The sequence below is a fragment of the Peromyscus californicus genome, unplaced genomic scaffold (genome assembly GCF_007827085.1).
Source record: "Peromyscus californicus insignis strain IS unplaced genomic scaffold, ASM782708v3 Scaffold_3__1_contigs__length_106647218, whole genome shotgun sequence".
NCBI lineage: Eukaryota > Metazoa > Chordata > Mammalia > Rodentia > Cricetidae > Peromyscus > Peromyscus californicus.
The window spans coordinates 24,494,011-24,506,720 of record NW_026294551.1 but is presented as its reverse complement, the minus strand read 5'-3'; the positions used below and the strand labels follow the sequence as shown (position 1 = coordinate 24,506,720).

The 12,710-nt window shown below is 39.0% G+C and overlaps 1 protein-coding gene across 7 annotated transcripts in view; it reads left to right on the top strand.

Moving 5' to 3' along the window:
- The window catches only part of Cdk12 (cyclin dependent kinase 12), an 85,213-nt gene that overhangs the window by 31,381 nt on the left and 41,122 nt on the right, over positions 1–12,710 (top strand). For all 7 annotated transcript variants that reach the window (XM_052759632.1, XM_052759633.1, XM_052759631.1 and 4 more), the window contains exons 7-9: positions 2,804–2,860; positions 3,775–3,876; positions 8,935–9,012. In XM_052759632.1, coding sequence (XP_052615592.1) covers positions 2,804–2,860; positions 3,775–3,876; positions 8,935–9,012 — 237 coding nt within the window. The remainder of the gene's footprint in view (positions 1–2,803; positions 2,861–3,774; positions 3,877–8,934; positions 9,013–12,710) is intronic.

Below are 12,710 nucleotides of genomic sequence, written 5' to 3'. Positions count from 1 at the left end.
ATTCATGCAGCAAATAATGCTGGTGATGTTAAAGGCCAGCATAATTTCCATAGATATGTTCTTGCCATTTAACTTTTAGTTCTACTTTGTACCTTGAGTTTTGGGTCCTGTTGAGACCTCAGTATAATAATCGTCAAGAAATTTGAGGAGCTCTGTTTTTCTTGATAGAAGATAGTTTTTTTTACTTTTTTTCTTTTCTTGGGATTTGCTTATAAATTATTAAACTTTAAAATATTATAAGCCAGAATAAGTGGCTCATGCTTTTAATCCCTACATTTGGGAAGCTAAAGCTAGAGGATTATCATGAATTCAAGCCAAGACTGGATCATGTAGTGAGATCCTGTTTCATACAGTAAAGAAGGAATATTTTGGGCAAGTGGGTAAAGATGTCCAGACTCTTTACTATGAATGATAGTGGTTGATTTAATGTAAAATTTTGTTGCTACTATTTTTCTTGTTTTAATATTCTGTCCTTTTGCTCATACTTTTGGGGCGCACCTCTTAGGATAACCTCTTTACTATCTGATTATATAGTTATGTATGTGCATTGGTGTTTTACCTATGTGTATGCCTGTGTAAGTATGTCTGATCCCCTGGAACTGTAGTCATAGACAGTTGTGAGCCACCATGTGGGTGCTTGTAATTGTCCTCTGGAAGAGCAGCCAGTGCTCTTAACTGCTGAGCCATTTCTCCAGCCCCTACTATCAGAGTTTTGTCTTACCTCAGCTATCAGGTACCTCAGATGCTGTCAGTTCCTTCCAAAAAACTTATGTTAGCATTTCATTCTACAGAGGTAGCAGTGCTATAAAATATATTAAAATAGACTACTTAAATTTAGATAATAATTCTGAGTAGTTAATAATTTTTAAGTACCCCAATTTTATTTAAGATTTATTTTATCTATGAGTGTTCTGTCTGCATGTACAACTTTATGCCAGAAGAGGGCATCAGATCCCACTGTAGATGCTTGTGAGCCACTATGTGTTTGCTGGGAAGAACTCAGGACCTCTGGAAGCACAGCCAGTGCTCTTAACCTCTGAGCCATCTCTCTAACCCCTTGTGTTTAATTTTCTTAAATTATTCCTTGACATCACTGTATACTGAGGGTTGGGAATGTAGTTCAGTACAGCACTTAGCAGATACGTGTACCTGAGTTTAATACCTAGTACTACAAGAGATGGTGAGGAGGTTGAAGAGAGGGAGAGAGGAGGAGATGGTGGTAAAATTAGACAGACACTACCAAGCAGAGTCAGAGATGATTGTGATTGCTTTAAAGGAATGTGTATCAAACTGCATATGATAGTACAGAGGCATAAAGATTATTGTTTGGCGACAGCCTGGAGTCCATAACAACATGTAGACTCAATAAGGAAAGGAGTGATTATCAAATTATGGTTTTCCGACCAGCTATATTGGTATCGTGTGTGGGCTTGTTAGAAATGCACATTCAGAGCCAGGTGTAATGGCTTGTGCCAATAATTTCAGCAATTGGGTAGCTGGCACTGGAGGATTACTGTGAATTTAAGGCTAGCCCAGGTGAGTTCTTAGGCCTGCCTGCCTGGGTTTCAAGTGAGACCCTATCTCGAAAAGAAAAGAAAAATAAATACAGATTTAGGAGCTCAGAAGTAGGGGTTGCAGAGTGCTTGCCAAGTATGTGTGAGGCCCTGGGTTTAGTCCCCAGCACTATTGGGGGGAGGGGGGGAGTATAGATTCATGAACCAAAACCTGTTACTGGATTCATGAGTTATGAGAATGAAGCATAGGAAAGTTTTTTGTTGTTTTGTTTGTTTGTTTGTTTGTTTTTATGTGGTGTTAGGGATCAAACTTAGGGCCTTAGGCTTGCAAGTTCTCAGCCACTCAGCTGATTTCTCCAATTTTTGGTGCTTTGAGATAGGATCTCACCCTGAGGCCCAAGCTGGCCATGAACCTTGAACCCCTTGCCTCTAATGCCAGGATTAGAGGTATGTGCCATCATGCCTGTCCTTAACTATCTCTTAGTCTAGAACAGACCATTTCTTTTTTTTTCTCCCTTTCTATCATTAGGTATTACTTTAGCAGGTAGGAGACACAGATGTCTAGTACAAAGTAAATATTTAAGCTGGCTGGTGGCGGCACACGCCTTTAATTCCCAGCACTGGGAGACAGAGGCAGGCGGATCACTGTGAGTATGTGTGAGGCCAGCCTGGTCTACAGAGCGAGATCCAGGAAACACCCAAAGCTACACAGAGAGACTGAAAAACCAAAAAAAAAAAAAATAAATAAATAAAAAATAAAAAAATTTAGAGGCCAAGTGTGATGTTGCACACCTTTAATCTCAGCATAAGGATGCAAAGAGGGTGGAGCTCCAAATTCAAGGCCAGCATGGTCTATAGAGTGAGGTTGAGGCCAGCCAGGGCTATGTGGTAAATTCCTGCCTTAAAATAAAAAATAATAAAAAAAAAAAAATTAAAACCATTGTGGGAGATACATACCTATAGTCACAGTTCTTGACAGGGTTGAGGTGAGGTGATTGCTTAAGTCTAGGAGCAGGAGACCAAACTGGGTAATGTATGTAGACTCCATGGTAAAAACGAAAATAAAAAATTAGAAATCAAAATTTTAAAAATGCAATAATAGCATATGTCATTACAAACTTTGTCAGGAGCAGTTCAGTTGGGGAGGGTAACCTTTATCTTTAGAAATACCAGGCATTAAAACTATTTTTTATAGTTCTTTTAGGTCTTCAATGGGCACTTAAGTTTCCAAGTGTCGTTTGAGAACTACTACTTTTACTTATGTAAATAATTGTTTGTTTGTTTTACAGTGGGCAAATCAAACTAGCAGATTTTGGACTTGCTCGGCTCTATAACTCTGAAGAAAGGTGAGGCATTCATCAAAACTACATGTGGGAAAGTTTACTTGTATCCAATGATTCTAGGCCAACTTTGGCATGGCAAAAGCATTATCTCAAAAAAAAAAAAAAATGTAGAACTGAGTGTGAGGAAACCTTTTAATTTTCTGATACTCTAAAATTCTACAAATTACAGTGACTTTTAGAACTCCTTAAATATTTGAATGTTGTTACCATCTAGATGTATTTTGTTTGTTTGCTTGTTTTTTGTTTGTTTTTGAGACAGGGTTTCTTTATGTTACACTCATGTCCTAGAATTCATCAGGCTAGCCTTGAACTCAGAGAAATACACCTGCACTCTGTCTGCAGAGTGCTGGAATTAAAGGAGTGGGCCACCATGCCCAGCCTTCACTGTTTTTTTTTAAATATGTATACAGTGCTCTGTCTGCATGTTTGCTTACAGGCAAGAATAGGGCACCAGATCTTATTACAGATGGTTGTGAGCCACCATGTGGTTGCTGGGGTATTGAACTCAGGACCTTTGGAAGAACAGAGCCATCTCCAGCCCCCTTATTTTTTAAAAGAGACTGGTTTTGCTTTTAATCGTGTGTGTGTGTGTGTGTGTGTGTGTGTGTGTATGTGTGTGTGTGTGTATTGCTTTCACACACTTAACTGAAAAGGTATCAGATCCCACTGAAATCTGAGTTGTGTGTGTCATGTGTATTTGTGTACATTTATGTCTGAGTGTCTTCCACATGTTTGTGGATGCTGGCATTATAGGCATTTGCCACCATGCCATGCAGCACCTAGATCTTAGACATTGTCTGAATTCTTCAATCAGTCCTTCACTGAAATAAGTTAACACAAATTGGACTAGAAGTTTAGTTACATATTTTCCATCAAAAGCCATTGTACATTTACAACCTGATGGTTTTATATTTCAGTCGCCCTTACACGAACAAAGTCATTACTCTATGGTATCGACCTCCAGAACTGCTGCTGGGAGAGGAAAGATATACACCAGCCATTGATGTTTGGAGCTGTGGGTAAGACTCTTAACCTTTTGTTTTGTCTGTAACTCACATGGTATTAGCATATACTGTTCTGTCTCTTTATTAGCCATTTGTCTTTCTTCCTAAGTGTATGCACACTTACACGCATACATAAATATAGATAGAAATAAATTTTATTTTTTTAAAAAAGGAAACCACTTAGCAACTTACTTCAGTGGCCCAGTCTTTCCTGAATCTGGGAATGCTTCTGTCTCAGCCCTCAGTTAGCTGGGATAAGAAGCATATATCACTATGCCCAGCTTAGCCAAGTCTTTTAATTAACATTCCCCTTCCATCTCTCTTGATTTTCGTTTGTTTCCTTAACAGTTTCTTTAGGGAAAGCTGCATCATCTATTCTGTAGACCTCTCATAATCTGGGTTTTTGTTGTCACTACCACAAAAACCAGAAACAATGCTAGGAATGGGACTATATAGCTCAATGACTTGTCTGCTTAATATAGTATGTAAATCCTGTGTTTAGTCTTCAGTATTGCAAAAGGCTAGTTATTTCATTTTGTTTTCCAGTTTTCAAAGTACTGAGGTGGTTTTTCTGCTGTCCTGAAAAAAATGACCAGTGAGAAGATTTGATTTACTTGTTTTCTTGTTTATTAGGTTCATTAGGAACTGGTAGACTTACATGTTTGATGTAATAATTGTACTCTTTTTTTAAAATATATATTTGATTTGTGTATGTATGTAAGAGGGAGAAAGAAGAGGATGAAGAGAAGAGAGAGTAGGACAGAGCGGTGCGAGCATATGTCAAGTTTGTGGGAGTGCCCACATAACCCAGGAAAGGGTGTTCGATCCTCTGGAGCTAGGTAGGCAGTTGTGAGCGTCCTGACATGGTGCTGGGAACCAAACTCTGGTTGTCTTCAAGTAAAGCAAGTTCTCCTGATATTCTAGCCACCTCTCCGTTCTTTACTGTATTAATTCTTGTTCAAACTTCCTAATCTTAGTCTAGTCTAAATTTGATCGGGTTAGTTGTTGAGTTTTCTTCCTTGTTTTTTTTTGTTCCAGCTTTATGTCTCTTAAGGAGTGTTCTTTTTGATCTGTTTCCTCCCGCCCCCTTCTCTTTTCTTCCTCCTTTTGATTTTCTACTCAGGGTCTCCCTAACCCTGGTTATGTTGGTTTACTATATAGACTAGTCTGGCTTTGTATTTGTGGCAATCTTCCTGCCTCTTCCTCCCAAATGCTGAAAAAATTTTTCTTTTAAGATAAGGTCACATTTAGCCCAGGTTATCGTCAAACTCACTGTATAGCCCAAGAAGTCCTTCAATTCCTAATTTATCTGCATCCAACTGCCAAGTGTTGGGATTGCAGATATGTGTACCATTCCTGGCTTGAAAATGGAATTTAAAAGCTACATTTTTGTATGTTAAGGATCAGTGTTTTTATTTTTATTTATTCTTTTGACACAGGGTCCTGTTAGGTATCTCTGGCTGACTGGGAAGTTCCTTGAAGTTCTCAGGGCTCTATCTGACTCAGCCTTTCTCTCCCCTCAGGTGCTTAAAGGCACGTACCACCATGCAAGGGTCCTAAATATTCTAAATGGTTCACATTTGTGATTTGTCTGTATGTGGTGTGGCATCCTGCTGTCGCCTTTTGTTGGTTATGAGTGCCACATACAACTTCCTAAAATAGTGTGTCATTCCCATTTTTCCCCCTTCCTGTATTGTAAGTTTTAAAGAGGAGTGCTGTGGTTCTTACTTTTAAAATTCAACAGAATGGTAGCCTACCTTAATCAAATGATGCTTTAGTTAAGTTTAAATGACTGAAACTGGGAGCCGGGCGGTGGTGGCGCACGCCTTTAATCCCAGCACTCGGGAGGCAGAGCCAGGCGGATCTCTGTGAGTTCGAGGCCAGCCTGGTCTCCAAAGCGAGTTCCAGGAAAGGCGCAAAGCTACACAGAGAAACCCTGTCTCGAAAAACCAAAAAAAATAAAAAAAATAAAAAAAATAAAAAAAAAAAATGACTGAAACTGGGTATATTAATATTCAAAAGTACTATCTCATTTTATTATAGCTAAACTGGAAAGTTAACTCATTAAGGTAAATAAAGAAGAGCTAGAGGCAGGGAAATTGAGTTCAGAGTCATCCTTGAGGCCAACCTGGGCTACATGAGAGAACCTATTTCAAAAAACAAAACAAAAGGATAAACAAGATGCATGGGCAGAATTTATAGTTGTATTGGTGGGCTTGTTTTCAGTCTGTGCAACCTGCTTGCTTACTGTGATGACTAAAATGTTGATTACATAGTAAAGAAGTCTTTCACACCAAAGGACTGGAAACAAACCAAAGAGAACTCTGAAGCAGAGCCAGTGTGGTGGCACATAGCTATCTTTTTAGCACTTAGGTGTACAAATCTGGGTAGAAAATAAGAAAAACTAGTTTAACAAATTATATGAAGCAATTGAGAAGTGGAGTAAGGAGGATTAAGAGTTCAAGATATAGCTGGGTAGTTGTGGTGCTCACCTTTAATCCCAGAACCCAGGAAGCAGAGGCAAATGGAACTCTGAATTCATGAGGCCAGCCTGGTCTACAGAACGAGTTCTAGGACAGCCAGAGCTACATAGAAAAAACCCTGTCTGGAACGCGTGTGGGTGTCTCCTCCCCCCCAAACCCAATTCAGGGTCTTCTATTTTACTAGTTGGTTTAAAACTGTGTTTAGAAGTTAATTTGACAGTTAATATTGGAAACAAACTTTATTTATACTTATTCTATTGCTGACTAAAGTTTGAAAGAATTAGTTACCCGCTAGTCAAATTAGGGAAGACACTAGAAAAGCTAATAAAGCAAATTATAGGAGAAGTAAAAATTTGGGCATTTTAGATTAAAAATGCTAACAGAGTGAGGCATAGTGGTGCAGGCCTTTAATCTCAGCACTTGAGAGGCAGAGGCAAGTGGATCTCTGATTGAGGCCAGCCTGATCTGTATAGCAAGTTCTAAGCCAGCCAGGTATACATAGCGAGACCCTTTCTGGCGGCGGCGGCGGCGGCGGCGGCGGCGGCGGCGGCGGCGGCGGCGGCGGCGGCGGCGGCGGCGGCTCCGGCGGCGGCGGCGGTGGTGGTGGTGCTGCTGCTGCTGCTGCTGCTGCTGCTGCTGCTGCTGCTGCATGCCTTTAATCCCAGCAGTTGGGAGGCAGAGGCAGGTGGATCTCTTGTGAGTTCGAGTCCAGCCTGGTCTACAGAGTGAGTTTCAGGACAGCCAGGACTATACAGAGAAACCCTGTCTCGAAAAAACAAAACAAAACAAAAGAGGAAGGAGAAGAAAATGCTGATAGAGGGGCTGGAGCCAATACAGTTTGCTCGGTGATTAATAGCACTTGATGCTTTCACTGAGGAACCCAGGTTTGGTTCTCAGCATCAATCCATAACACTAATCCTGGGGGATCTTGATATCTTTGGTCTCCATGTGCATATGCGTATACATGCTCATACACACACAATACATAGAATTTTAAATATAAATCTTGGGGTATGGAGAGATGGCTTAGCAGTTAAGAGCACTTGCTGCTCTTTCTGAGGATGGCCATGGATCAGTTTCCAGTATACATAATAGGTAATACCTGTAATTCCTGCTCAAGGGGATAAAATACTTTTTCTAGATTCCAAGAAACCCACACATAAATAATAAAAAATAGTTTTTTAAGTGGGGGTTGAATAAGATCAAAATACATCATATAAAATTCTCAAAGAATTAGTAAAAAATACTCTATTTAAATGAAAATTGGTACAGAGCCCAGGGTGGTGGTAGAGGCCTGAAATCCTGACATTTTTGATGTGTAGTCTGGAAAGTTGGGCTTTCAGGGCCAGCCTAGGCTGCATGAGACTATATGTCCCTAAAACCCGACAAAAAGTACATTAAAATAACTAGTGCCATGATACTAGCATTTAAAAAAAAAATCTTTTGGAAACAGTTTCAGGTTGTCCTGAAACTCATTATAAAGACCAGACTGGCCTCTTACTCAGAGAGATACATATCTCTGCCTCCCAAATGTTAGGATTGAGGGCATGCACCACCACTGCCCAATATGCTGCTGCTTTTTTAAGTTTATTTTATTTTATGTGTGCAATATTTTGTCTCTGTGTATGTATGTATCTTTTCCACCGTATACCTGGTGCCTGAGGATCTCAGAAGAAGGTATTAGATCCCCTGAAAGTGGGATTGCAGATTGTTGTGAGCCACCTTGTAGTTGCTTAGGAATTGAACCCAGGTCCTCTTCAAAAACAAGTGATCTTAAGCACTGAGATGTTTCTCTAGCCCTGATGTTTCTTTTTTCTAAAGTTTTGTTTTGTTTTATTCATTTATATTGTGTTACATGTGTGATGTGTATGCATGTGAGAATGAGGGAATGTGTGTTTCCCTTTTGTTATTCACTGCTGGCCTAAGAAGAGAATCAAGGGATTCTCTTCTTGCTTTTGTCTCCCATCTTGCTATAGGATCACTGGGATTATAGGCACTCAATCACACTCAGCTTTATGTGGCTTCTGTAGATTCACACACAGGTCTCAATACTTGTTTTACCTACTGAACCATCTCCATAGCCCTGAGTGTCCATTTCAAAATAACAAAGGTATTTAGACAGAATTTATTTAAGTCTTGATTTCATTCATTTTATCTGATAACACATTGGTATCTTTGTAAATATATTGCCAGAGGGGTTATAATAGTATAGTATAGTTCTACAAAGCAAGTTAATGATTGTAAGTTAATAATCTCTTTGTAGAAACTGCTAACCATCCTTGTAAAATTCTCTGTGTTTCCTTAGATTACAATGGTGTGACAGAGATGAAGGACTCTTAGCTCCTTTTGCTTATAAAGGACTATTGTCTGTAGGCAGCAGAGTTTGATCTGCTGGCAAGTTTAAATCCTTAATAATGTCTGTTTTTACTACAAGAAGTTGTTTTTATCTTCTAGGAAACTGAGACACTGAAGTCCTGGGCTTCCACACAATTTATTGCATGTAACCCAGGATTCTATAAATGTTTATTGAGACATACTTTAGATAAGCTCAATGTATTTCTTTCTGACCTTTGAATTTTATTCTTTTTAGATGCATTCTTGGGGAACTGTTCACCAAGAAACCTATATTTCAAGCCAATTTGGAACTAGCTCAGCTAGAACTGATCAGGTACAGTTACACATATGCTCTTAAATGATAAATAAGAACTTGTTGTTGTTGTTTTGGTTTGGTTTTAGAGACAGGGTTTCTCTCTGTAGCTTTGGGACCTGTCCTTGAACTCACTCAGTAGACGAGGCTGGCCTCGAACTCACAGAGATCTGCCTATCTCTGCCTCTAGAGTGCTGGGATTAAAGGCGTTTGCAACTACCACCCGGTTAAATGAAAACTTCTTAAACTTCTTTTACTCATAACCTATTTTCACCGGAGAAGTTTTTAACACAACCCTGGGTAATAGATGTATATAATGTATATAATAAGTATATAAATCAAACATTTACTGATGATAAATTTTGAATTGATTTTAAAGTAATTTTTGGCATAAACTTAATTTTACAATTTATTAAAGGTGAAGTTAAACTTGTATATTGATAAAATAGATATAAAATTGTTTATTTTTACAATTAAATTAATTTTAATTTTTAATTTATGTGTGGGCACATGCATATAGATGCCAGCCTTATAAACTTACAACCTTTCCATCCCAGGATCCCATGATAGAAGAGAACCAATACCACTACTTGTACAATGACTTCCACAAACAATGATGTACAGAACAGGCAAAGGAAGAAATAAGCAGGGGGAAAACAATTAAGAAACCAAATGGGGCTGGACAGATGGCTTAGCAGTTAAGAGCACTGGCTGCTCTTGCAAAGGACGTGGATTCAATTCCTAGCACCCACATGGCAGCTCAAAACTATCTGTGGCTACAGTTCCAGGCAGTCTGACACCCTCTCAGACATACATGCAGACAAAACACCAATGCACATAAAATAAAAGTAAATTTAAAAAAAAAAAAAAAGGAAAACCAGGTATTGTGGCACATACTTTTAATCCCAGCCCTTGGGAAGCTAGAGGCAGACCTGGTCTACATAGTGAGTTCTAGACAAGTCAGCAGCATTACATAGTGAGACCTTATCTCAACATAAATAATGTAAATAAAAGAAATAGTTGGAAATTCATTTAATTTTGTAATGTAACTCTAGTGATTAACTCAAATAGCAGTTTCTATTATCAAATATTCTAACATAATACAATCTAAAAGTAATACTAATTTGATATTTACATCCTTAAGAATGATGGTAGGGGGCTGGTGAGATGGTTCAGTGGTTAAGAGCAGTGATTGCTCTTCTAGAGTTCCTGAGTTCAACTCCCAGCAACCACATGGAGGCATACAACCATTGATCCTGTGATCCGATGCTCTCATCTGAAATAAAGGTGTGCATGCAGATAGAGCACTCATACACATCAAATAAATAAATAAATAAATAAATAAATCTTTAAAAAAGAATGATGGTAGGGCTTTATTTATTTTTTAATTTTTTTATATATTTTTATGTTATGTGCCTTGTTTTTTCATGTATGTATGTCTGTGTGAGGGTGTCAGATCTTGGAGTTACACACAGTTGTTAACTGCCATGTCGGTTCTGGGAATTGAACCTGGGTCCTCTGGAAGAGCAGTCATTGCTCTTAACTACTGAGCCATCTCTCCATCCGTAGAAATTCATTGAAAGCTCCCCCTTTTTTTATTTTTTGGGGGACAGTCTTGGCTGTCTTAGAGCTTGCTTTGTAGACCAGACTGGTTTGGACCTCACAGAGATCCTCCTGCCTTTGGAGTGCTGAGATTAAAGGTTTGTACCACCATGCCTGGCTAAAGCCTTTGTTTTCCTTCCCTTTTTTTTCTATTTTGTTTTTTTCAAGACAGGGTTTCTCTGTTTAACCCCTGGCAGACTGGAACTAGCTTTGTAGACCAGACTAGCCTTGAACTCCAACTAACTCTGAGATCCAACTAACTCTGCCTCCCGAATGCTGGGATTAAAGGCATGCACGACGACGACGACAACACCCAACTAGCTTTGTTTTTCATCATTAAGCCAGTATGTTTCTAAAAGAACCAAAAGCTATAAATACAGTAAGACACTGAGTTTACAACATGTTAGTCTCAGTTCTGAGCCGAGGTATTTCAGACAGTGTTCATCAGCATTCTCTGGGATTATATCACTCACAGTACAAGATTGTTGTGTGCTCAGTCAGGATTTCAGTGAAGTCATACAGCACAACACTGGGGAGTGGTGCCAGAAACATCTCAGACTTATTACACATTGGATTTTTAGTTAGTTTTTGTTTTTTTTATGTTTTGTTGCCAAATTTGTCATGATCCAGTTAGGCAATCCTTACTCATAACTCACACTTTATTATTTTTTTAAAGATTTACTTACTTATTATGTATACAATGTTCTGCCTGTATGTCTGCCTACAGACCAGAGAAGAGCACCAGATTTTAATTACAGGTGGTTGTTAGCCACAATGTGGTTGCTGGGAATTGAACTCAGGACCTCTGGAAGAGCAGCCACGGGCTCTTAACCACTGAACCATCTCTCCAGCCCTGTGTAACCCACACTTTTAAAACTAGATAATGAATAAATAATTAAATCCTCCAATTTCTGTAACATTTTTCAGTTATTCCATGAAATGATGTAATAAATTTCTCTTTGCTCAGTCCAGCTTACCATCTCTTCTTTTTGTTAGCATGTGGACATAGAAATTATGTTTTAGGGGACCGGAGAGATGGCTCAGCAGTTGAGAGCTCTTCCTATTCTTGAGGAGGATTCTGGGTTCTGTTCCTTATGTATTTGAGTGCATATATGTAATTGTACTACATGCATGCTTGGTGCTGTTGCAAGTCAAAAGAAGGCATTGGATCCTGTAAAACTGGAGTTATAAAGCCTGCCATGTGGGTGCTGGAAACTGAACTTGGATCCTACTTAAAGTGCTTTTAACCTTTGAGCCACCTCTGCAGCTCTATAATATCTATGTCTTACCTTCATATTTTTATTCTTCGTCATATACAAATATGCTGTATTTGAGAACAGTGATGCTTTTACTACCAGCTATGTAGAAGGCCAAGGCAGTAAGAATCCTTTAAGCTCGTGAGTTCAAGGCCAGCCTGGGCAGTAATGTAAGTCTCCATCTCAAAAATAGAAATAGAAAAAATTGGCAAGATGGCTCAACAGGTAAAAGCACTTGCTTCCAACCAAGCTTGATGGCCTGCGTTCAGTCACTGGTACTCTCACGTGATAATAGGAGAGACTACCAAAAGTTGTCCACTGAGTTTTACATACAATAATAAATGTAAAAAAGTTTGCTGAAAAAAATATTTTCCAGACCAACCTCCTTGAAAAAAGATCCAAGAAACCTCAGCTCCTCACATGATGCCTAATGGTTGTTGGTGGTGTCAGTGTTTGTAGAACCAAACTTGGAATGGCCCACCCAGTGAGATGGCTTCTTGGGTACACAGGTGCTTACCATTAAGCCCCACAACCTAAGTTCCTTCTTCAGGACCCACAGGGTAAAAGGAGAGAACTGACTCCTGAAAATTATTTTCTGATCTCCACTAGTATGGTGTGGCATATGCACCACTTCCCATAAAAACTAAATAAATGTAATTGAAATCTTTAAAACAATAAAAAGAAAAATGGGAGCTGGGTAGATGTCTCAGTAGTAAAGTATTTATTGTGTGGTTATGATAAGCTGAATTTGATCCTCAGAACCTACCTATATTTTAAAAAGCTAGATGTGGCGTTGCATGCTTGTGGCATCAGTGTTGGTGAGGCAGAAAGAGGTGATCTTGGCACTCATTGACTAGCTAC